Below are 26,979 nucleotides of genomic sequence, written 5' to 3' on the forward strand. Positions count from 1 at the left end.
AATATGAAAAATAATTAATTGCATTCGAAAGAATTCCGTGGCACTATATCCTATATGGAATGAAGTACTGATTGCGCATGCACCAAAGGCAAAATCAATTATTTTATATAATTTTTGTGTTAATTAGACATATATATACACGATAAAACAGAAAAATATTGTTCAAATAATAAATATCATTTATGGTCTGCGGTGGAGCATCTTTAAGATTGTTCAATATATAAGAAAGGAAAAATAACACTCAGCATAACCATCGGGTTAGGATTATGGTGAATACCAGCCGAAACATTACATTTTTAGTTATAATAGTATATAACTTCTACTTTCACCCCCCCCCCCCCCCACGTTTCTACATATATTGACCTCTCTCTTTGATAATCCAGGGGTTACTATCTTTGTATATTAACACCTGAGAATGATTGACCGCGCGTGGTCGCTGCGTTCTGACACAAGTTCATATTGAGAGTTGTGAATGGTTTTCAGGTTTGAATAGGACGTAATGATCACCTACGTTTGTAAAAATACTCATGTTTATAGCGGTATGTTCAGGATCATCGTTCAGTATAGGAGGCGTAAAGAAATATATGGATGGCTACCATAAACATTAATTAGTCTCGCTCACACCTCACGTTCATCGTCGGTGGGGTGTTATGTCAACGTATAGGTATTAGTCCGTCCTGCCTTTTCCACGGAGGCCATTCCCAAGGCGTACGTAACTTCACGGTTATATACTGTATATACGTAAGGTTCGAAATCACGACTACATTTTATATTGTTGTTTACCTTATTAAGTTTATTGACGTAAGGCATGTATAACTTTTAACCATCAGGATAAGGCAACATTATAAACTGGAATCGGAAACACCGTAACTTTCAAATTTTCACCGTAACTTTCAAATTTTTACCGTAAAATTATCATAACTTATCCTCATCACACCAATATTCAGAGCGCAATAATTCTCAACAATTATGCAATTCGCAATAGTTATAAATAGGGAAAAGTTTATTTTAATGTTGATTTAAACTGATGGTTAAAAATTCAAAAATAAAACAAATATATGGATCTGGTTGTGATGAACATATATATAACCAGACTATTTTGAGTGGTTAGAGAAACTGAACGGTTTGGATTGTTGATATTCACTCCCTTTCCTTTCTCTTTATCAATCTATCACTAAGAAAACTGATTATGGTGTAATTATTAAAATATAAAGCTATCTTAAAATGTATATATTAATGCTTTAAATTTTCATGAAGAGGATGTCGTTTGCAAGTTAGAATTAACTTGTGCCTGAAAATGTTACTTATATGGCAAATGTAAACCTACAATACTCGAGAACTTGATAATTTACATGCATATATCAAATTATGTTATAACACCCGTATATATAAGATGCCTTTGTATGAAACTAACATGATATCTATAAATGTTATAGCTGTAATATTGCAGCTCAAAACACGTCTAGACAGATGTTAGTGTAGTCTGTAGAACTACAATTTGATGTGTTCCCATTAAAGCTAGCGGAGCAACGTTAAGATTTTGAGAAAGGCTATTTACACCTTTGTATGCATGTTTTAGCCGGTTTTATATTCCTTTACCTACTAGGTAACGTATAAAAGATTTAAGTTAAAGTCTGATATCATTGTGATACATATAAATACGGCGTTATTCAATGGAAAAATGTACGACAATTCTACAAATTGTAAGTTGACGTATTGTGAGCAGTACGATATCTATTATTAATACTTGTTAGGTTGATTGTACGCAAACTTATATTAAATTAGAAACCTATAAAAACCAAAGACAATTTTGCCCGCGTGAGTCAAAGCGACAATGATCCTATATCACACAACGACCATTTCGTAATATAATAGGTTGGGGACGTATATTCGTTCTATAAATGATATAGTTCTTAAACGCTCTTACCAGGTCTCCAGCTTAGATATACGTCCGTCTCCGCGTTATCCAACGGTGTGAATGAATGTGCAAGGGACGGAGGTTCGCCTACGAGAATCCCCGAGATGCACGCACGGTCTCAAGTACAGTACTTGACGTTCATACATTCCACTCACACCTACATGACATATGCATATGGGCAGGGCCGTCTCATGTATTGAGAAATACAGTAGCATTTACATATATAGCCTCCATAGTTGTTTTACCGTTATAAATGCTTAAACACAACGACATGCGCATTCGATACAGACGCAGGGTAGACATACAAATATGTATATCGCGTCAGTGTAAAGTTTTTATAAATAAAAGTAATAAAATATGTACAGACACTCGCACCATTGTATCCTTTTCAATCATTATTATTTTTCGAACAGCTACAACAACATACGTAATTAAACAGGTTCCTGGCATGATTTTGACAGGTATAAACCGTAAAAAAGATTTCATTAGAATCCGATTTCCCATGTCATGGTAAAAAGAGACGCCCACACAATCCCAAAACCGAGGCGATTTAAGACTTAAACCATAAATAGTCAGTCGAATATAATAATTAGTTTTCTCATTTTTCAATTGAGCCTTTCCTCTCAGAGCGAAGGCAGTACATGTATCTGTCATATTCTACTGACAAATATGTGCACACATTCAGTACTGTAAATTCTAATTATATCAAGCAAGTCGGACAACTTGTTTTACAAGTTATGTTCAATGACATACATGTAGCATGTATAGGTCCCGTTACTTGGCATCGGACTTTCTCACGTTCAAAGTCAGCTCGATTTGAAAAGTCTTTATCACCTTATAGACGGAAGAGGCTCCCAGAATCAGAAAAGCTGAGTGGTCAAATGTTCATTGCTAGAGGCACATGAGGCAGGGAACAGGCGGTTATATTGAATGCGAATGGTTCAGTGTCTCATCAAAATTTAATGTCATTTAATTGTATATATTTGTGTTGTTTTTCAAAAGTAAACAATTTATAAAAAAAAACATAATTTTAGACACCTTCCTACCACATCTCAATTAGTTGCTTATCGCCTGTCTACCCAGTCGGAGTGGTGTGTCCATGTTTCTGACCTCGTTCATACTTGGTAACTGTGGATATCCAAGCAGCTTGTAGAAATCAGCGCACGCTTTGTTGGTTTCTCTGAGGACTCTAGGCTTAATGTTGTACCTCGATGCCCGTGCTAATGCCGTGGAATTAGAAAGAGTACTGCCCTCGTTAGATCCTGATTCTATCAAACCAAAACGATATAAATCTCTTTGATCTAATCGATAGCCTACAAAGCCATATATTTCTTTCAGTTTTTCAGTGAAGTTTTGAACAAAATCCTCATAATACACTACATATATTTTGTCTTGAAAGTTTTCTTTCATTTTTAGTGATTCCTGATAATCGGTTTCCATTTTTTTTGCATAAAGACAGTGCTCCGCCTGGGACAGGAGTCCATCTAAGCTTATGTCGTGAAGTCAGTACTGCCCGTGGGTCTCGCAAAAGGTGAACTATTTTTAAATTAGGAAACTCGAGTAGAAGTTTTGATGATAAGCCGATGCTAAGTCTTGGAACTTTGCTCACTTTTGTTAACGCGGTTGAACATTGATTCAGGTATTCCTCGTGACATTTTTTCTTGGATGTGCTGCACATGGAGTGATTCCTTTGTGTGCGGCCAATAGATTTATCGTATTGCCATGGTCGTAGAAGGTGTTTGTATTTTCGACTGTCACAGCTATATATTCCCCTGATTATATCCAGGATTGTCGTTTCCGTCACGTTGTGTCTCTTGCTGTGAAATATGAAAAAGTTCAATAAATATACCTGGTTACAAAATTATTTTATTTAACTATAATATAAAGACAAGAAACATTTACGAATTATTATATCATTACGTTATCATTCGTCATGCTTCGTTCCCCTATCGTCAACAGGAGTGTTAAAGCTGACAATACAAGTTAGAAAGTATATATTTGAGATTATTATTTTTTTTTCAAAATGCGTTTCTGAGACAACCCCTTGCATTCCTAAGGACGGGCAGTCGCCATTTTGTTTTAACTATGCTTGAATACAACACCGGGTACTGACCCCTATATAAAGCGCGTGAACCACACACACGTGCAATCAGTCCAATGCTAGCTGTTCAAGGTGTAACGACTAACACCTGACCGGCTCTAGATCTACTGTACTAAATACCCAAAACGTATTTACGCGTAACCTGAGGTCTGCCCGTCCTTAGAAACGCAAGGGGCTGTCTCAGAAACGAATTTTTGGGAAAAAAATCAATATTTTTTTTCTTAATCTCAAAAGTATATCTTTTAACTTGCATTGTCAGCTTTAATGTTAAAAAGGTGATAAAAGAACACGGTTATAGATATAGTAAAGCGAGACAAAATACGCTTTGAGTATAATCAGGCCCACTGAATTAACATATATGGTAGAGACAAAGTGCATGTGCTTGTAGTCATGCACGTGCTTTGTACGCTGAAGAATCAATGGGAAGTGTAATATATATGAATGAAAGGCACTGTCTTTAATCTACTCGAACTAGAGTTATGTCTCTTCTATATATGGTAATTCAGTCTACCTGATAAAACAAGATATAACTCAACTCTGTACAAAATTATTGCTAATGTTGCTTTCGTAATGTGGCATTTACACATCAACTCAAAATAGAAAATTACCTAAAACATTGGATGAATGTACCTGAAAATCAAACTTCATAACTGAATTGAGATTGACTCACCTGCAAGTCTGATCTCTCATGCTAAACACTAGACCATGGTCCATATATTCCCATTTCATTATATTTTATAGAGGTTCGTAAATGTAGAAACTTCCATATTTGAATCCCAAAATTTCACCCATGAAAGAGGTTCCGCCTCTCAAATAACCGATGATTAGGACACCATTTGCACTGTTTCCTAACATATCTGTAGTAGTCAACCTAGAATTCACCAACAACAAAACAATTATTGGTTAATCAAAATATTTTAACTTTAAAACATATAAATGAAACTTTTTCATTATATGTGCATCGGAATAAATCTTCAATTGTGAGTATATACAAAATCTAATTCCTTGAGAAACCCACTTTTTATATGAAATCATTTTGTCGTTATTTCAGTCAATAAGGGATAAAATTACAAACGACGTCATTTTTTATGTTATGAGAAAAAAACCGCTTTGAACCAATAGAAAAGCTCGTTACAAAAGCAATTTCATTATTCAAGGATTGAATTGAACAGATTTGAAATGTTATTGTTATATCACACAAAATCTGAGTGTAGTCTAGATAAAGTGGTTTATGATGAGAGTATACCCTGATTTATCCTGCAACTGCCCCACATACTGACGGATAACTACTACTGCCCCACGTACGGACGGATAACTACTGCCCCACATACTGACGGATAACTACAGCCCCACATACTGACGGATAACTACTGCCCCACATACTGACGGATAACTACAGCCCCACATACTGACGGATAACTACAGCCCCGCATACTGACTGATAACTACTGCCCCACATACTGACGGATAACTACTGCCCCACATACTGATGGATAACTACTGCCCCACATACTGACGGATAACTACAGCCCAACAAACTGACGGATAACTACTGCCCCACATACTGACGGATAACAACTGCCCCACAAACTGACGGATAACTACTGCCCCACATACTGACGGATAACTACTACTGCCCCACATACTGACGGATAACTACAGCCCCACATACTGACGGATAGTTACAGCCCCACATACTGACGGATAACTACAGCCCCACATACTGACGGATAACTACAGCCCCACATACTGACGGATAACTACTGCCCCACATACTGACGGATAACTACTACTGCCCCACATACTGACGGATAACTACTGCCCCACATACTGACGGATAACTACTGCCACACATACTGACGGATAACTACTGCCACACATACTGACGGATAACTACTGCCCCACATACTGAAGGATAACTACAGCCACACTTACTGACGGATAACTACTGCCCCACATACTGACGGATAACTACTGCCCCACATACTGACGGATAACTACAGCCCCACATACTGGCGGATAACTACTGCCCCACATACTGACGGATAACTACTGCCCCACATACTGACGGATAACTACTGCCCCACATACTGACGGATAACTACTGCCCCATATACTGACGGATAACTACTGCCCCACAAACTGACGGATAACTACTGCCCCACATACTGATGGATAACTACAGCCCCACATACTGACGGATAACTATTGCCCCACATACTGACGGATAACTACAGCCCCACAAACTGACGGATAACTACAGCCCCACATACTGACGGATAACTACTGCCCCACATACTGACGGATAACTACTGCCCCACATACTGACGGATAACTACTGCCCCACATACTGACGGATAACTACTGCCCCACATACTGACGGATAACTACTGCCCCACATACTGATGGATAACTACTGCCCCACATACTGACGGATAACTACTGCCCCACATACTGACGGATAACTACTGCCCACATACTGACGGATAACTACAGCCCCACATACTGACGGATAACTACTGCCCCACATACTGACGGATAACTACTGCCGGATAAACTTGTGCTTTATCCGTCAATACGAAATGCTTTATTCGTCACGTAAATTTGTTCCAGTACTTTTTTGTAATTGACACGAAACTTGAACATTCCGCCGAATCAAACGTCTTCCAGTCCCGCCAAACAGTGATGTCACATTCACCGGAATAACGTCATTTTTACGGTATCAAAAAATCTCGTATGGTGGTTTCGTCTTTTTCTTGGATCATAGCAGAGGTATGTAATGTTTATAATTTCTTTGATGAGTAAGCCATCTCGGCTTTCCTAAGTCTCGCACTAAAATAAACCTTGTATTGTAAGATACCAACCATGTATTCTCTATTTTTGTGTTTTATCTACATAACATTATAAATCCTTATAATTCAATTCACTAAAGATAATCTATTTAATATTCAAATTTCATTTTGGGACTCCTTTGTCAGTGGAATCATTTTGCCTTTATCTCTACCAATCCGAAGCGATATTACAAACAGCGACGCCATTTTTTCCTTTGTTGGCTGATAAAGTAAAGTTTTAAGCCAATGGAATAGTTTTTTACAAGCAAAATTGAATTAAAACTAAATAGATGGAAAAGTTTCATAATTGATTATAGATGTAGGCAAGTAATACTTTTTACCTCATTTACATGACCATAGCTGTTAATAGGTCGTTAATTAATCAAATTAACAAACAAATTACCTCATTTCTCGTTCATCTTCACTTTGTTTGAATATATGTTGATTGTGTTCAATTCCAGAACTGTATAGGTAGTCTAGGGAACACAATAACACGAAAAAATCAGCCAATTTAAGCCCTTTTCCTCTTCACCTTTCCAAACAATGCAACAACCATGTGTAAGAAATCTCTCATTTTATACAGATCGCACCTTATTTCGTTATACATAAATCAGAGGATGCATTCGGCGGGAGCGAATAATCCACCCAAGCACGAGCTATGGCTGTTATTCTATTCTACGACAACACACAACGAACCATTTTTGGGCAATATTGTATCTATGCATTCGTTGTTCATAGTAAATCAACGTTTTTTTTTCCTTTCTGCTTGACGTGAAGTTAATTGATTACAAAAGGTATACATACAGGTAAGGTTAAAACTTTAACCCCTTCCTTTGTCGAAACTAGTTAATGTATTAAAGTTAGAGCCGATATATACGGGATGTCCTACTCATATTTGTGTTTGGTTATTCATTTATTTTCCCATAGTGTACAGGTCAACATGGTATCAGTATGCCTGTTGATGTCACACACATACAGAAGCCATATCATACGATACACATTGTATCATACATAAGAAAGAATTATTCGTGTCTTGTGCAAAACCCTGTAATAAAAATACTATTGTATTGAATTTATGTTTACCTTATGAACAATGAATGGATATTAACTGTCATAAATGACGAGACGAAAACAACCATCTATTTATATATCTAACGACCCGTCTTATACTCTGTATATTGAGGATATTAAATTCATACATGTATCGTGAAAGATCAGGCCACAAATAGATATTATGGATTTTTAGTGACCCACTTCCGCCAGAAGAAAATGTACATAACCTAAAACAATGACCTTTAATATGTGTTACGAGGTTTCGGAAAGACTTGTTTGCCTTGTTTTAGCAATTGACAAACAAAAAAATACCTTGTCGTATTTCCATTAGCTTACGATATGCCGTTATATATTTAATTTAATGCAATTTAGACTTAATGTGTCAAAGATATCTCAACTTCGAACTTCGACATGAATAGATTTTTGAAAAAAAAGGAATGCAAAGAAGATAAGATCAAATCTTACATTGATATTTCCAAATGAATGCCACCTTCGATGAAGATTATTTGGTGCTGTGGTATAAGATGTGAAAATTTAGCATTTCGTGTATTTTGTTTAAGAATTACTATTCTTTGTATTTACGGTCTTTCTTTGTAATGAATCGTACTTGGGACGATGATCTCGGATGTAGACACTTTGTTTTTATTGAAACACAATTATATTTTTTTGGCTTTAAGAATACAGTACGACCGGCAAATGCACCAGCATCGCATAATGGAGAGTGGTAATATAATGAAGTTAGAAGATATACCGGAAACTCAAATCTAAAAGCCAAATTATACTTTCAGATTTTTTTTATTGCAAAGCACTGTTTACATAAGCATGTACAAGTATATCTACTGCGATTTTGTGCAAATGAGGTTTATCGAGAGTCGAGAGTCCAACCCGTTTTTTGTCTTTGATGTGCCAGCCTGCCTCTGTCAGGAAAGCTTCCCTGTCTTCGTTCCTACAGCCAATACCGTTTCCTGCAGCGCCCTCTGTGGACATACTACTCGGCAAACAAATGGAGGCGTTGATAGCATACGCCATCCCGGCAACACCAAAGTCACCAACGTTATCTCTATGGTTACAGTGTACTTTGGGTCAGAAATAGAAACTATTCCGTCATCTTTCAGCACACGCGCTACCTCTCGTATACATTCTGAAAGACACGGAAGGTCGTGAAGTACGTCATAAATGACAATAAAATCAAATTTCTGTGTCCAATATTTAGGCAAGCTTGCAATTGTAACACTTGCTTTGATGTAAGTAACGTTAGACGGACTTGCATCATGAGCCCTGGCTTTCTTGATAGCGCGTTCGTTGAAGTCGATGCCGAATATTTCAGCTTTAGGGAAACATTTACCCAGCATCCGGGTCAAAACACCCGCACCTGATCCAAGGTCAAGGACATTTAGCACCTTGGTTGATTCTGCAAATCAGATTTAATAATTATGACATATATAAATCACTTAATAAGTACAGTAGCAGAACACAATTTTATTACATTTTAAATATAACGTTTTAAGGTGAAAATATACGGGGTAATTCATCCGAGAGAAACTACTAGTTCCGATATCTTCACTCAATATCCGCAAATCACAAAACAATACAACGTGGAAGTTGAAACTCGCACTCCTTTTATAAGTACCGATGACATGATTATGACTGAAAAAAACACCACCTAGGCATCCCAATGTTACCACTGGCGTAAAAGGTTTCAATTCCCAGATCGTGTTTTATTGATCTCACTTTAAGCCATCAAATACTTTATAACGGGGAACGTTCGTCGAGAAAATAACCATTTACAGTGTTACAATGGTACTGTATATATGAATATAAAATAAGTTTGCAAATCAAAATACTAATATCAATATTTTTATTAAGTAATCATAACACTTTAGTCACGAATTAATTGAGATAATAATGTTTATGGTTTTGCCAATATAAATGCTCGGTACTCGCAAGATTACATTATTGTGTATGATTCAGAGGAATTATACAATAGTTCCCCCAAACCGTATTATTTCAGCGATCGTGGAAACAAAGATATCATTATTTTATAAGCACACACCGTAGAACTATGTTACCTTTAAGCTTAATGACTGGTTCTAACAAGACAGCGACCTCTCCCTCCGGGTCATCCATCCGGCTACCTTTGTATCAATAGCATGGACCATTTCCTCGGGTATCTCATCGTTATCGGTAACCTACAACACAACAGTTAATGGTACAGATATAGAAATCACATTAAAACTAAGAACGCTGTGGTTTAAAAAAGACGATGTGGTTATATGTGGTTATAAAAGACTGGGGTTGATTTAGCGCATATAGTAGTACAGATATAGAAATCACATTTATAACTAACAAAGCTGTGGTTTAAAAAAGACGACACATCCCGATACTTAGTTTCTCACGATTCCATGATGGTAGTATAAAACACTACTATTTATTCCATCCGTATATATTTTTTTTTAAATTATTGAATTGATGATAATCTTCATGGTATTGTAGGGTAAACTTGAAGGTTTATTAGTATTATATTTTTCTGGTGAACATACAGTGTAGGTAGCACCAGAATTAATTTGATTTTTATGGCGTTTATCCTACTTATAAGCTTTATAATCGAGTTCTGATCGCTTAGGAAACCATAGAAGATTAAAAAGATTTGTTTGATAAATGAGGACTTTTGTTACAAAAGTTACATCTTTTTGTGTCATCAAACAAAGAAATAGTAGCTAGTCAGGTGTGTTTTTATTTATGTACCATTCACAAGCACTGACACCAGTCTTTTTTAAAGTGAAAGCTGAAACAAACTATCGAACATTATTCCATACAGAGTACATTAAATGCAAAACGGACACCATGGTGGTTTTAGGTGTCACACACTAGGGGCGATACGCGAAAGGTTTGCGTTGAATCATATTATTTTGCTGGTGTATAAATGTTGTATGAGCTGGGTTTAATTATTTTTACTGTTGCTGTTTTTGTAAATTATATTCTGCTATTATAAGATCGCAGTCTTCATTCCATGACACGTGCTTCATAGAATGGAAAAAACCATAATCAACAATAGCACAACCTACCATTAGGCCCGTCCTTCCGGAAGCATTCCTTTGTACTTTTGGCCATAACACTCATTAGTGGGTATATACCAAGTATATTTTAACCTTTGAGAGCAGACTTACAATGCTCAGGAATGAAATAATTATCTTCGTCATCAAGAGAGACCACTCTACTGGCCACCATACTGCCCAGCTATTCTCTTACATATCTACAATAATAATAAAAAAGATATTGAAAGATTGATACTAATACAAAATTTAGCGCTTGTCTTACATTACTAAAAGGAAGAAAGTTGTTTTATGTAATAAGTCACTAAAGTCTTATATGTCCATCAAATTAAATACCTGGCAGTAGCTAAATGAAATTGTGGCAAACGTTCCATTTCATCCTGCAACTGACGAACGTACTGACGGATAACTACCGCCGGATAAACTTGTGCTTTATCCGCATACACAAACTTCTTTATCCGTCAATACAATCACGTGGAATTGTTCCATAACTGACAGATTTTTTCTTACTTGGCCAAGAATTTTAATCTTCCGGTGAATGTAACGTCATTCAATTCCGCTAAAAAGTGACGTCATATTTTTCGGAATGACGTCATTTTTATATTTTTTAATCTCTTATATCCGATAAATTTCATATGGCGATGTGGTTCTTTATTTTTGCTCATTGTAAAGGTATGCCTTGTGAAGTAATTCTTTTATGATTTTTACTATTTTTATATTGTTTCAGTTATAATCACACACGGAATAAAATTATTTATACTGTTTGCGAATGCGCTCATATATTTCCCACGGAAATTAAAAAAAAGAGTACACTCTCATTCGGTTTAATGAATGAATTTCCCTACACATACAAATAAGCGTCTCGCTTTGAGCGAAACCAAGTAAATAATTGGCAACTTTCTTTCGTTTTGAATTTCATATTGGTTGTAGGATAATCATAATACACGGTTAATATCTTACAATACAAGTTTTATTTTGGTGCTCGACACCGAAAGCCGAGATGACTCGGCATAGCCTCGTCGCCTCGTCATCTCGTCATCTCGGCTTTCCTACGTCTTGTACCAAAATAAACCTTGTATTTTAATATACTTACCAATGCATGTATTCTCTATATGTATTAAATATGAAGATACAAACATCTTCGTCTAATAACTGAAAACCAGCCATTTTCGCGTGGACTCTTTTTATTTTATTTTTTTATTTTCTATCCCAACAGAATTTCTACAACGATTAAGTATTATTTTGGGATTTAGAATTCTTAAACGTTTTTGCGGTAATTTCCATTCACGATTTCCGATCTCAAACAATTTGCGCGACATAAAATCGCAAGCAAATCAACATTCGTATAGAGTAACTTAGTACATAATAACAAATTTCTGAGATCGCCTTTTCTTGTTAACCTAAATGCATAAATAACTTTAAAATATATATTATCGACGCGGTGTATATGTCATGATTGAATGGTTGTAACATGGACTCAGTAGACTTATTATGTTGTTTGTATTATCGATTTAGTTTTAGTGTAGATGTCACAGTATTTAACCGACAAAAATAGGCGACGGCGTTTCGCTGAATAATAACGCAAAACAAATGTGAGAAATAACTTCCATACGTTAGGATCCATCAATATGTTCCGATGATGTAATTTAAATCGGACGTGGGCCAAGAAAAATATATATATGAGCATTTAACTGCCTTCTTGGGTGATTTATGATATAATTTTCTCAGGATTGCAGACAATTTGAATAATGCATGTTAGAAGAATATAATTGAATACTTTTATTTCCGTTTTATCTTATTTTTTATACAATCTGTAATGTACACTGTTATCGCTATAACAAAATAAAATATCCTGCTGTCCGTCAGTGGAGCCTCTTCTTGTAACGTCGCAGCAAAGTAAATACATGTAAGTCAATGGAAATAAGTCGTAGCAAAGTAAATAAGTCAATGGAAATAAGTCGTAGCAAAGTAAATAAGTCAATGGAAATAAGTCGTAGCAAAGTAAATAAGTCAATGGAAATAAACCTACAATCATCGGTACACCTTGAATATTTAAATCAATATATTATATCTTCATGATATTCATCACTTTAAAATCATAACTACAAATATTGTTGTGAATAACATAAAACAATTGTGTATTTCATCTTGGTAGCACGTAAGTACGCATACAAATGCGCTGTTAATTAGTTCATTGATGCGGTGATTAGAATATTGAAAAGTTCAGCCGGAAAATGTTGCGTTTGCGATGAATCCAGGAGTGTAATTGTATTAGAAGAGTGGATATTTACTTGTGGATATTTTATTTGCATTTACGGAAACGCTGTTCAAACTTTTGCAGACCTTAGAAAGTGTTCTCATGTAAAATTCATCATTTTCTAGGAGACGCCAGACGGGAATTTCTTTATGCCGTTATATAAGTACCGATGACATGATTATGACTGAAAAAAACACCACCTAGGCATCCCAATGTTACCACTGGCGTAAAAGGTTTCAATTCCCAGATCGTGTTTTATTGATCTCACTTTAAGCCATCAAATACTTTATAACGGGGAACGTTCGTCGAGAAAATAACCATTTACAGTGTTACAATGGTACTGTATATATGAATATAAAATAAGTTTGCAAATCAAAATACTAATATCAATATTTTTATTAAGTAATCATAACACTTTAGTCACGAATTAATTGAGATAATAATGTTAATGGTTTTGCCAATATAAATGCTCGGTACTCGCAAGATTACATTATTGTGTATGATTCAGAGGAATTATACAATAGTTCCCCCAAACCGTATTATTTCAGCGATCGTGGAAACAAAGATATCATTATTTTATAAGCACACCGTAGAACTATGTTACCTTTAAGCTTAATGACTGGTTCTAACAAGACAGCGACCTCTCCCTCCGGGTCATCCATCCGGCTACCTTTGTATCAATAGCATGGACCATTTCCTCGGGCATCTCATCGTTATCGGTAACCTACAACACAACAGTTAATGGTACAGATATAGAAATCACATTAAAACTAAGAACGCTGTGGTTTAAAAAAGACGATGTGGTTATATGTGGTTATAAAAGACTGGGGTTGATTTAGCGCATATAGTAGTACAGATATAGAAATCAAATTATAACTAACAAAGCTGTGGTTTAAAAAAGACGACACATCCCGATACTTAGTTCCTCACGATTCCATGATGGTAGTATAAAACACTACTATTTATTCCATCCGTATATATTTTTTCAAATTATTGAATTGATGATAATCTTCATGGTATTGTAGGGTAAACTTGAAGGTTTATTAGTATTATATTTTTCTGGTGAACATACAGTGTAGGTAGCACCAGAATTAATTTGATTTTTATGGCGTTTATCCTACTTATATGCTTTATAATCGAGTTCTGATCGCTTAGGAAACCATAGAAGATTAAAAAGATTTGTTTGATAAATGAGGACTTTTGTTACAAAAGTTATATCTTTTTGTGTCATCAAACAAAGAAATAGTAACTAGTCAGATGTGTTTTTATTTATGTACCATTCACAAGCACTGACACCAGTCTTTTTTAAAGTGAAAGCTGAAACAAACTATCGAACATTATTCCATACAGAGTACATTAAATGCAAAACGGACACCATGGTGGTTTTAGGTGTCACACACTAGGGGCGATACGCGAAAGGTTTGCGTTGAATCATATTATTTTGCTGGTGTATAAATGTTGTATGAGCTGGGTTTAATTATTTTTACTGTTGCCGTTTTTGTAAATTATATTCTGCTATTATAAGATCGCAGTCTTCATTTCATGACACGTGCTTCATAGAATGGAAAAAACCATAATCAACAATAGCACAACCTACCATTAGGCCCGTCCTTCCGGAAGCATTCCTTTGTACTTTTGGCCATAACACTCATTAGTGGGTATATACCAAGTATATTTTAACCTTTGAGAGCAGGCTTACAATGCTCAGGAATGAAATAATTATCTTCGTCATCAAGGGAGACCACTCTACTGGCCACCATACTGCCCAGCCATTCTCTTACATATCTACAATAATAATAAAAAAGATATTGAAAGATTGATACTAATACAAAATTTAGCGCTTGTCTTACATTACTAAAAGGAAGAAAGTTTTTTATGTAATAAGTCACTAAAGTCTAATATGTCCATCAAGTTAAATACCTGGCAGTAGCTAAATGAAATTGTGGCAAACATTCCATTTCATCCTGCAACTGACGAACGTACTGACGGATAACTACCGCCGGATAAACTTGTGCTTTATCCGCAAATACAAACTTCTTTATCCGTCAATACAATCACGTGGATTTGTTCCATAACTGACAGATTTTTTCTTACTTGACCAAGAATTTTAATCTTCCGGTGAATGAAACGTCATTCAATTCCGCTAAAAAGTGAAGTCATATTTTTCGGAATGACGTCATTTTTATATTTTTTAATCTCTTATATCCGATAAATTTCATATGGCGATGTGGTTTTTTTTTTTTTTTTTTCCTCTCATTGTAAAGGTATGCCTTGTGAAGTAATTCTTTTATGATTTTTAGTATTTTTATATTGTTTCAGTTATAATCACACACGGAATAAAATTATTTATACTGTTTGCGAATGCGCTCATATATTTCCCACGGAATTTAAAAAAAAGAGTACACTCTCATTCGGTTTAATGAATGAATTTTTCCTACACATACAAATAAGCGTCTCGCTTTGAGCGAAACCAAGTAAATAATTGGCAACTTACTTTCGTTTTGAATTTCATATTGGTTGTAGGATAATCATAATACACGGTTAATATCTTACAATACAAATTTTATTTTGGTGCTCGACACCGAAAGCCGAGATGACTCGGCATAGCCTCGTCGCCTCGTCATCTCGGCTTTCCTACGTCTTGCACCAAAATAAACCTTGTATTTTAATATATGTATTAAATATCAAGACACAAACATCTTCGTCTAATAACTGAAAACCAGCCATTTTCGCGTCGACTCTTTTTATTTTTTTTTATTTTCTATCCCAACAGAATTTCTACAACGATTAAGTATTATTTTGGGATTTAGAATTCTTAAACGTTTTTGCGGTAATTTCCAATCACGATTTCCGATCTCAAACAATTTGCGCGACATAAAATCGCAAGCAAATCAACATTCGTATAGAGTAACTTAGTACATAATAACAAATTTCTGAGATCGCCTTTTCTTGTTAACCCAAATGCATTACTAACTTTAAAATATATATTATCGACGCGGTGTATATGTCATGATTGAATGGTTGTAACATGGACTCAGTAGACTTAACATGTTGTTTGTAGTATCGATTTAGTTTTAGTGTAGATGTCACAGTAGTTAACCGACAAAAATAGGCGACGGCGTTTCGCTGAATAATAACACAAAACAAATGTGAGAAATAACTTCCATACGTTAGGATCCATTAATATGTTCCGATAATGTAATTTAAATCGGATGTGGGCCAAGAAAAATATATATACAATGTATGAGCATTTAACTGCCTTCTTGGGTGGTTTATGATATAATTTTCTCAGGATTGCAGACAATTTGAATAATGCATGTTAGAAGAATATAATTGAATACTTTTATTTCCGTTTTATCTTATTTTTTATACAATCTGTAATGTACACTGTTATCGCTATAACAAAATAAAATATCCTGCTGTCCGTCAGTGGAGCCTCTTCTTGTAACGTCGCAGCAAAGTAAATACATGTAAGTCAATGGAAATAAGTCGTAGCAAAGTAAATAAGTCAATGGAAATAAGTCGTAGCAAAGTAAATAAGTCAATGGAAATAAACCTAAAATCCTCGGTACACCTTGAATATTTAAATTAATATATTATATCTTCATGATATTCATCACTTTAAAATCATAACTACAAATATTATTGTGAATAGCATAAAATAATTGTGTAGTTCATCTTGGTAGCACGTAAGTACGCATACAAATGCGCTGTTAATTAGTTCATTGATGAGGTGATAAGAATATTGAAAAGTTCAGCCGGAAAATGTTGCGTTTGCGATGAATCCAGGAGTGTAATTGTATTAGAAGAGTGGATATTTACTTGTGGATATTTTATTTGCATTTACGGAAACGCTGTTCAAACTTTTGCAGACCTTAGAAAGTGTTCTCATGTAAAATTCATCATTTTCTAGGAGACGCCAGACGGGAATTTCTTTATGCCGTTATTTCGTCATAACGTCATACCGACGGTCAGAACAACGTTACGTAACATGATCTACATATCATCACATCGATGGGAATTATAGGAGAATTATAATCTCATAAATTCCCTTTTTGTTTGGTTAGGTTATATAGTGTCAGTCCCCAGGAAATTGAAATATATACATTTATTGTCATCATGTTTTGGAGAGATTAGCTTTATATGTGGTCAAAAAGATCAGCATGCAGTAGTTTAAAACAATGTTGAAACAGAAATAAATAGAAATCTTGTAAGCACTGTAAATTCTAGTATAAAATTATAATGAAGAAGCACTTCTTCTAAGGTAACAGATAAAAATATAAGAAAAATACAATCTTCAAAATTAAATCCTACACACTGACTGCTTCAGTTTGCGGCCACCATTTTTTCATACATATGGGGAGGCTGTGCGTGTCTCCGATACTGCTCTCCCAAGTAAATATATATTTTACTAATGCAAATGCATAACAGGACTAATTAAACATTTTTTTAAATGATAATACAAAAATAACACTTTGAAAATTAAAAGCTATGGAATGCAGTCAAAATATCCATCAAGGCGAAGATGACCACAGGAATCATGACGTTACATAACGTCAACAAATGGCGCGAAATCATAGGATTCGCATACGCGGCACTCCAGGCCTTGAGTGGACAAAGAGAAATCCGAATCTTTGAGTTATTTCTTTGAGTTTATGCCAGACAATTATTACATCATATACTTCTATAATTTAAAGTGCGTCCTTCAATTTCTAAATGTCTTCTTCATGAAATAGAAAATAAAATAAACAAGTAGAGCTTCGCTCTTCCCATGCCGTGCATAATTCATATAAAAAATATCTGGCTACGCCCTTTAAGGCCTTACCTTCGGTCATAGTGTATCTAAAGCACGAGAAGTAAACACGTATCCAGAAGTATCTGTGATTTGTCTATTGCTATAGTGTTTACGATACCGGGCCACCGATAATTATATAAGTGAATATTTACCTTTCCTTTAGATTACATAGATCAGCGAGATGCTGACATGTCACTGGTGTTGTAAGCTTGATCAGGGTATCGATCAGGCCCAAATCCTTCCCTATACTGAGGGCAGTAGTTACAAAGCGTTCGGCCACGATGTTAAATATATTGGTCCTGTACTGGTCGAGATCCATATTGTTCGGCTGTATCACAACAGATGTATGATTAACCTGGGAGCTGCTGGTTTTTATGGTGACATATTTCTGCCACAGTGTTATTGTACTTAATATGTATATACATGTAGGTTATAATCCGACGTTCTTTGCTGAGATAATCATGTCAACCTTGCAGTCGAATTAAAACATGACTTTACGATGTTTATGTCGATAAGACAAGTTTTAACACAATTTATCGACACAATTATATTGGAAAGTCGAGTTACACTATCGCAACTGACTATCATGAATCTCGTCGTAATACGGCTAGGTCTCAGTCGGATTTCTTACGTTTCGTCGACGTTTGTTTTTCTCTTGAAGATAAAATAAATCAACCACTTTAAATAGCTAAGTCGGTTTAAAATGATTAAACACTAATAACGTTGCTGAGACGGTGAAGCAACGTTTGGAGTATAACCGTTAAAACACATTTTTACGGTCTACGATATTAACTTTTATAAAAATCTCTAAATCTTTTAGAGACCTTTTAAATTTGTAACTTACTCAATCTAATTAAACATCTCCAACACATACATATATACTAATATATACTTCACAGATACCCCTATGTACAAAACATACACAATACGACATACGACAAAGAACTACCAAAGTGTTATCGGATCAGGTTGGGGTCAGTTTAACGCCACAGTACAGCGGGCGCGCTTATCCGTTATCAATTATTTTAGAGTGGGTGCGGCCACAGCAACATTTAAGTTTCCTGCCGACAGAACAAGACTGCAGGTGACACAGTGGTCATCTGTGACGATCGTGAGTACTTTTGCATGTTGATTTTAGAAGTTTTAATCACTATATCCTTATAATAATTACACCTAATTGTACAGATATGTTTTAGGAATGTTATATGATAAATATATTTGATGGTATTTATGTTTTACAACCGTTTACCTGGGTGAGTTTATCAACGTACATGTGTAACAAAGTATATGTATTATATATACCGTAGTACGTACGTATACTCAGTTTAGAATGACAACTTTTTATATCGAAGTATATGTTCATTTATATACAAAATTCCAAAATGGAGATGTTATTTATATTTACATGAAATTATGTGTTGCTATACATTTATGTTTTCCAGTTATATTTACCGTTATTTGGTTATGTGTCTACGATTTAATTATCATGTGACTCTCAAAATGGCGGTTGCATTCAACTGTTGTACATGTATATGGAAATGACATAAGTTCTAATTATTATTATTTTACTTTTAAATAATATCTTTCCATTTTCAGTGGCAGAAGCGGATGACAGAAGCATTCCTGTGGGACGAGACAGTGACTCTGATTACGGCAGTGAATGATTGTGGTAATATATTAAAAGCAGTGAAACTTATCTTTATGTGTTTGTTATTATTTTCAATGGCAAATCAGGTCTATACATATCTGATTAACGTTGGAAAGCCGTCGAAAGCAGTTACAACATGACGTTGGAACAATGTCTGGCAACGTTATCAAAACGTCGGAATTTGACGTCTGGACAACGTAAATCAGCTGGACAAAAATACGTCGGTGCAATGTCATCATCTGACGTTGGGTCCACCTAGTATCATGCCTTAGGCCAACGTCTGTCCGACGTGTTGCTGTTAGCTGGGACATAACTCAACCTAAAAACCATGGCAGAAATATGCAACCATACGTGTGAACCCGCGTGAAGGTGGAGGACAGGTTACATGTATGCCGTGTTGGCTGAAGGTCATATTTATTTCACTGATTTCAACAAAAACGATAAACAGTCTCGAAAGATGCTCTCAAGGTCTGACATTCATGTCAAAATGTCTGAACATGTCATTAAATAATCTCCATCTAATTACACAGCACATATTATAATTACATGTTTTAAAAAAACTTTGTTACACCAAATTCAATATATTCTTAATGTATAATTATATGTGTGCATTTTCAATGCTACAGTAGTACATAAAGGTCATGTGAGTATGTATATGTAACTAAATCTACTTATCAAGTCTAGTGTTTAACATATGATTTCGAACGCTCGACGATATTATCATCTCGAGAACCAACATGAATCTCGAGATCTCGACTCGAACTTACGACATAATATCTAGAGTGCTCGACAAAACAAATAGCATTTCTAGTGTCCGAGAATAAAACGAAATAGTATTTCGATAAAGCAAAATAATATTTCGTTAAAACGAAATAATTTTTCGTTAAAACAAAATAATGTTTCGTTACAACAAAATAATATTTCGATAAAGCAAAATAGTATTTCGATAAAACGAAATAGTACATGTATTTCGTTAAATCGAATTAATATTTCGTTAAAACGAAGTAGTATTTCGATAAAACGAAATAAATTAAGTGTGTGGCATGTCAGTTAGAGGGCCCCGTAATAATCAAATCTTTATGCATATAATTTTGATTTATATGATAATCAATATAGATAACACCTGTAGATCAATATCCACATGTTACTTGTATTGGTTACGTTACCTGTTGACATTTAATCACAGTCAAAACAAATTTCCCTAAAGGTGAGTTAAAAATGTTGGCGTTCAGATGTTCATTGCCGTCGAATAACTACACAAATCATATTTAAGTACCATATGAATATTCATATCCGTTGATCTATCTTTCTTAGCTAGGGCAATTGCCTCTCACACGTTTTACAATGTAAGTCCCAACTATACGCTATACAAGTTACACTGATCTTCATAACCAAACCAAACAGTTCTAAAAAACGTTTTATTACTCGTATAAACACTTATAATGAGACATGCAAGTTTTGTGTCTCCATGGCAACACATGCGGACGGTGAACAGGTTAAACCAAGGATCTCCATTGCATCATCGATAGTCGGATGTTATGTAACTGAAATTAAGGATTAAGTACGTGTCGTGAGAAGTTATAAAAGGCAAGAGGAAACCATACTGAGCCAATACATTTTCCATATGACATTCCAGGACTTACAAAATAAGAAGTTGGTTGCAATTTGTTTTTCGGTTGCCTGTTATTTAATAATAATCTTTATGCAGAACAACATGGATATTTACAATATATATAATATTACAGTGAACTAGAAGGCTAACAGATTAATGACAATTATATCAAACCTGTTAACCTCTAGTGAACTATACGTCTAAGAGGTTACTGATGAGTATACCGAACTTGATTACTTGTAGTTCACTAGAAGGCTTTCAGTGTACTGATAGAGTATATCACGCCTGATTACCTGTAGTTCACTAGAAGTCCAACAGTTTACTGACGAGTATACCAAATCTGCTTCTCTTTGCGTTGTCGTAGGAGGCCATATTGAGAGCGAAGCACGTAGTGGCCTGTCTATCACAGGAACAGAGGGCATGTTGGCAGGGCGACACATCATCTGGTGGACAGATAGACGGCATACAGAGTAATGATTTAACATTTTCTCGTGTATTTCTCTTGAAAATCATTAAAAAATATGTATTGGTATTCGTATGCATCAAACACAATAAACGCATATGATAAATTTAAAATACACGAACACTTATTATCAACTTAGTTATGTTCAATACAGGATATCAATAGTTTTAACAGGGACTAATACCTTAACTGTAAAATATAAGGATATTTTCAAGTATTTATAAATAGTTTTATTCATAATCTGCGTTTATTTCACAGAAATTCTTCATCCTAAAGTGAATAGTCGGCCAATGAAACCAGTCTAAATACGTTCGTTGGCCTTCCAAATGTTCTTATACATTCAAGCGACGGTCAAGATCTGCTTACGTTGTCTTGTTTTGACCATTGAAATTAGGGAAAAACCCTGCGTAAATTTAGCACAGTTCTAAAAATAAATTCTGAAAGGGAGGCTGCGTGGGAATGTCAACACGGACAAAGCCAGCCGGGGGGACGTTTTAGGATTTCTATAATATAAACTAATTTCTTCGCATGCAGAGCGATTTTGATCGTAATTTTTTGTTTTTTGTTTTCATTTCATAAGAAAGTAGATATGAACACCATTTTTACAGACTTTAGCCTTCCTTTGCCAGAGTATTCAATTAAAAAAAGTGTGTCCATCTGTCAGCATATTTATATTACAGTTACAATAAACACATGAAATGGGTATAGGAGGAAACCGAAAATTACAAAACAGACTTTTGAAATAAAGCCACTGTGTGTATGCAAAACCCATGTTAGTATTCTACTGATCGCAAGCATTGATCAGGTCATAGAGAGCAATAAAACTGTTATCTAAAGATAATTTCTCAAGGCTAACATTAGTATCATTGAGAAGGACAGATTGACATTTTACATGTGTATTTGTTATTAGGTAATTAAAAAAACAATTGATAAGTTTTCAGTTTGTGCCTGCTCAGCAGGGGTTTGTGGATTTTAGTTCAGAAAACAACACTTGTATTCGTGAGGTAGGTCAATGTGACCTGATTAAATATTTGCACTTTTTTGGCGCTACAAAATTTAGGCTCTTTGATCACATGAGTCTAGAATCAAGGATAAAATATGTTATAATGAGTACACAATAGGTATGTTTCGGTACTTACTACACTGTATATGGCCGTCTGTCAGCGTCCAGTTGTAAAATGTCGTGTAGGTGGTGACTATCTCTCCCTTGGTAGAGTTACACGCTGTGTTGTAAATCTTATCATAACAAAGATCATGTCCCATACAGCATCTGTAAATACGGATCAAACCATTGCAATTATAACATAAATAGATCTGAGAAAATAGTTCACTATGTGTAGCTTCTCTACGTATCATCTACACCGAATTAACTTTACAAATCAATTCTTAGATTGATTACCAGTTTCTAGAATATTAAAAACATCACTAAAATTTGACATGATTATTTTGTCAGTTCGACCTGACTGATTCTAGAGTTAAGCTAAGGGAGATTCACTAGTATTACACCTCTATAGAAACTCTAATAAAAATGTAGGGCCTATCCATCAACACTTTCTTTATACTGAAGGAAATACTAACCGATCAATTTCGTCGACGGGATCCCCGGCACCCCCGTATCCACACCAGCGGCCGTATCCGTTAAAATCGAGTCCTGATTTTCCAGTCACAGTACGTATCATCTTTCCGAGCTGAGGAAGACTGCGCCGCCATCTTGATGTTGCCCCACCTAGAGAAATAGCAAAGATGACAACTTTTGTTTGAATGAGATGTCAACATCTTCTGTTAATCGGCAGAAACATATAAGCTGGTGTTAGAGAGTGTAGTAAACTTTAAACTCCGCCACCACTAAAGACACATATAGGATCTTCTTACTCAAAGACTTGACAAGTCCATTATGAAATCCCAGGGTTGAATCAGTTAAGGAATCACCATGGTAACATTGAGGACGAACTTACGGTATCAAAATAACTATAATAATAAAGTTCTAATAATTCTGTAGGATACGATAATCGATGGTACACCGAAAGCCAACAGGATATGATAATGCTTTTCATAACAGCAAAACACGTTCGAGATCATATGATGACGTTTTTCGAGAAGACATGAACACTAGGGTCCTATGGATTAACATATTTCCTGGAAATTCATCAATAATCAGGGTCATAGGGCATAAAAAACGCCAACAGTTGGAATCAAAAATAGCGTGTATAACAAGGTGCAAATGTAAACGAAACATGGTGTATTATGTTTGGTTTTGATGCTCGTCCATTCTATGACTTCATTTGCTGAATAATTACTTCTTAGACTCGCTTCTCTTCACATGTTACGAACTGTTTGAAGGTCATTACACCACTGTCAAGTAAAGCCATTTGGTTCAATGTAACAATTAAACATACTTACCAGACACGACACCTATCAGACATATGGCTGCTAGTACCACACCGAAACGGACTGAAGGAGCCTGTAGAAGATAATGCACACAGGGAATGTATAAGGGATAATGCTGTTAGTGATAAATCAACATGAGGGGAGTTGCTAAGGGAATGTGACAGCTAGCTGACATTTTGATCTGTTTTGTGTTTATCGGAATGCATCGAAGAGTTCTTTTACACGAATAACAACTCTGTTTAAAATGTAAAGAGCATCGCAAAGTCATGATATTTCGATACAGACACACTGTTTTGCGACCCTAACACGTGACGTCTTTCGAACAGTCAGGCTGGATAAATTAAGGAAGGAAGGAAATACAGATTCCTTCATTCGTATAATTACACAGTTACTGTAATACATCATGCTAATGTGATCAAATATACACTGTACATATATACTTAAATAGAATGATGTAATGTATATATGCTAATAAGACCACGCCTTTACATATGATTATACGTATAGTTATAATGTTACATGCTAATAAGACCACGCCTACACATATAATTATACATAATGTTGTAAAGTTTCATGCTAATGAGACCACGCCTACACATATGATTATACATAATGTTTTAATGTTACATGCTAATGAGACCACGCCTACACATATTATTATACATAATGTTGTAATGTTACATGCTAATGAGACCACGCCTACACATATAATTATACATAATGTTGTAAAGTTTCATGCTAATGAGACCACGCCTACACATATATGATTATACATAATGTTTTAATGTTACATGCTAATGAGACCACGCCTACACATATAATTATACATAATGTTGTAATGTTACATGCTAATGAGACCACGCCTACACATATAATTATACATAATGTTTTAATGTTACATGCTAATGAGACCACGCCTACACATATAATTATACATAATGTTGTAATGTTACATGCTAATGAGACCACGCCTACACATATAATTATACATAATGTTTTAATTTAATGTTACATGCTAATGAGACCACGCCTACACATATAATTATACATAATATTTTAATGCTACATGCTAATAAGACCACGCCTACACATATAATTATACATAATGTTGTAATATTACATGCTAATGAGACCAAGCCTTTACATATAATTATACATAATGTTGTAATGTTACATGCTAACGAGACCAAGCCTTTACATATAATTATACGTATAGTTATAATGTTACATGCTAATGAGACCACAACTACACATATCATTATACATAATGATGTAATGTTACATGCTAACGAGACCACGCCTACACATATAATTTTACATAATGTTGTAATGTTACAAGCTAATGAGACCAAGCCTTTACATATAATTATACATAATGCTGTAATGTTACATGCTAACGAGACCACGTTTACACATATAATTATACATAATGCTGTAATGTTACATGCTAACGAGACCACGCCTACACATATAATTATACAGTGTTCTATGATGCAATATGCTTATATGACCCGTGTCATTATATAACTATACAGAATTATATGATTTCATATGCTAATGTGACCGCGCCTATACATAGAAATACACACATATATTTTTATTTATACATAATTTCGCGATGTAAAATGTAAATATACATGTGTATGTAAGAGAACGATATTTAAATGTAACTAAGCAATGATGGCGTAAATATATGTAGGCTTTTTGAAATAAAAATGTTGAAACTGTTGGATTTTCCGTTTAAGTTTAAATTGAATTACAGTATCCTCATTTACAATGTACACGTACATGTACGTTCAATAATTGAGACACGCTTTGAGCATATTACGGTAGAGTGCATTGTACACTAAAGAAATGATATATACAAGACTAGTAAACAAGCTGTCTTGTGTGTGTTATATGTAATAACGATTCAAATATGAAAATCGAAAGTAAAATTGATACTTGGTTTTGTCTAGTGATAACAGGATACTTACCATTTATGTATTATACATTTCCTACTGATTAACTAAGTCTTCAATATGGACACATCGTGAACACTGCTATAAATGCTGTCATTTCTTCACTTACTTCCGGGTACGTACTGCTATGGTCGAGGTATGGCGTTTCGTGTCGATATCCCCGGGCCAATATAATATTAATGTTGATATCCATCTGTCATCCACATGGGTAACAGAACATTGACTCCGTACCTTTAGGTAGATCAGAAGTTATATCGACGTGTTGTTGGCGGTATTTTTAGAATATAAAGATTCGTGTAGCGTTTAACGTCCGTTTGTCTTGGGTTACAGTCGGAGAAAAGGAAGCAATAATTGAATTACAGGTAACACGCTAACGTCGCGGCGATAAAGAAATTTAAATTACCGTGTATTAGAATGAATTTCGTATGAACAAGTATACATTAAATGTAAAAAATACAGAAAGCAAGTCCTCATAGAAATTATCCAAACAAAACTATCTTTAGTGAGACTACGTGTTAACATTTATTATGTACTTTAATGACTAATTCTTTATAATTGTAATATAAAAGTAGCGTCCCGATTTTTAATAATATCTGTTGTTCAGATTATACTTTTACAGCCGTTATCTTTTTGTTATTTGGCTATGTCATATTTACTTTTATCATATTTATACAATTCGTCTTATAAACTAACGACGGTATTCCTGTCACAAACCAACAATGGGGTGGACAAATATAGCACCAGCTCACCGGACCCATTTACTGTAGGATATATCCCACTACTGTGAAATCCCCAATACATTGAGATTGCTCGTTCGTGAACACGTGAGCCTAACGGTGCGTTTACATCTTTTTCATGACGGGTAAACCATTCGATATTTTGTGCGACACGTAACAATA

At 35.0% G+C, this 26,979-nt stretch overlaps 1 protein-coding gene, 1 long non-coding RNA gene and 1 pseudogene across 3 annotated transcripts; all 3 read right to left on the bottom strand.

The window, feature by feature from the left end:
• Positions 1-2,308: 2,308 nt before the first annotated feature.
• Positions 2,309-7,526, bottom strand: LOC138308001 (uncharacterized). The gene is made up of 3 exons (XR_011206077.1): positions 7,254-7,526; positions 4,690-4,890; positions 2,309-3,735 (listed from the first exon to the last, which is right to left on the bottom strand). It is a non-coding gene; the product is annotated as an uncharacterized lncRNA (long non-coding RNA).
• Positions 7,527-8,659: 1,133 nt separating this feature from the next.
• Positions 8,660-20,929, bottom strand: LOC138308148 (S-adenosylmethionine-dependent methyltransferase Rv2258c-like; annotated as a pseudogene).
• A 131-nt stretch (positions 20,930-21,060) lies between these two features.
• LOC138307294 (acidic phospholipase A2 Cc1-PLA2-like) lies at positions 21,061-26,423 on the bottom strand. 2 transcript variants are annotated; one of them, XM_069247948.1, is made up of 6 exons: positions 26,190-26,423; positions 24,132-24,192; positions 23,310-23,457; positions 22,871-23,001; positions 21,562-21,711; positions 21,061-21,200 (listed from the first exon to the last, which is right to left on the bottom strand). In XM_069247948.1, exons 1-5 carry the CDS (start codon positions 26,271-26,273, stop codon positions 21,572-21,574), a joined length of 564 nt encoding a protein of 187 aa, XP_069104049.1. In that variant the 5' UTR covers positions 26,274-26,423; the 3' UTR covers positions 21,061-21,200; positions 21,562-21,571. The 2 variants fall into 2 exon arrangements, with proteins under 2 accessions (XP_069104049.1, XP_069104050.1); XM_069247949.1 differs by having other exon boundaries at positions 26,096-26,346.
• Between the last annotated feature and the right edge of the window lie 556 nt (positions 26,424-26,979).

Source organism: Argopecten irradians, chromosome 14 (genome assembly GCF_041381155.1).
Source record: "Argopecten irradians isolate NY chromosome 14, Ai_NY, whole genome shotgun sequence".
Classification (NCBI taxonomy): Eukaryota; Metazoa; Mollusca; class Bivalvia; order Pectinida; family Pectinidae; genus Argopecten; species Argopecten irradians.

Coding starts and splice junctions, on each gene's coding strand:
- LOC138307294 (XM_069247948.1), bottom strand. CDS start 26,273: ATGGATATCAACATTAATATTATATTGGCCCGGGGATATCGACACGAA. Junction 24,193..26,189: donor ATAGCAGTACGTACCCGGAA/GTAAGTGAAGAA, acceptor TATCTTCTACAG/GCTCCTTCAGTCCGTTTCGG. Junction 23,458..24,131: donor TCTGATAGGTGTCGTGTCTG/GTAAGTATGTTT, acceptor CTATTTCTCTAG/GTGGGGCAACATCAAGATGG.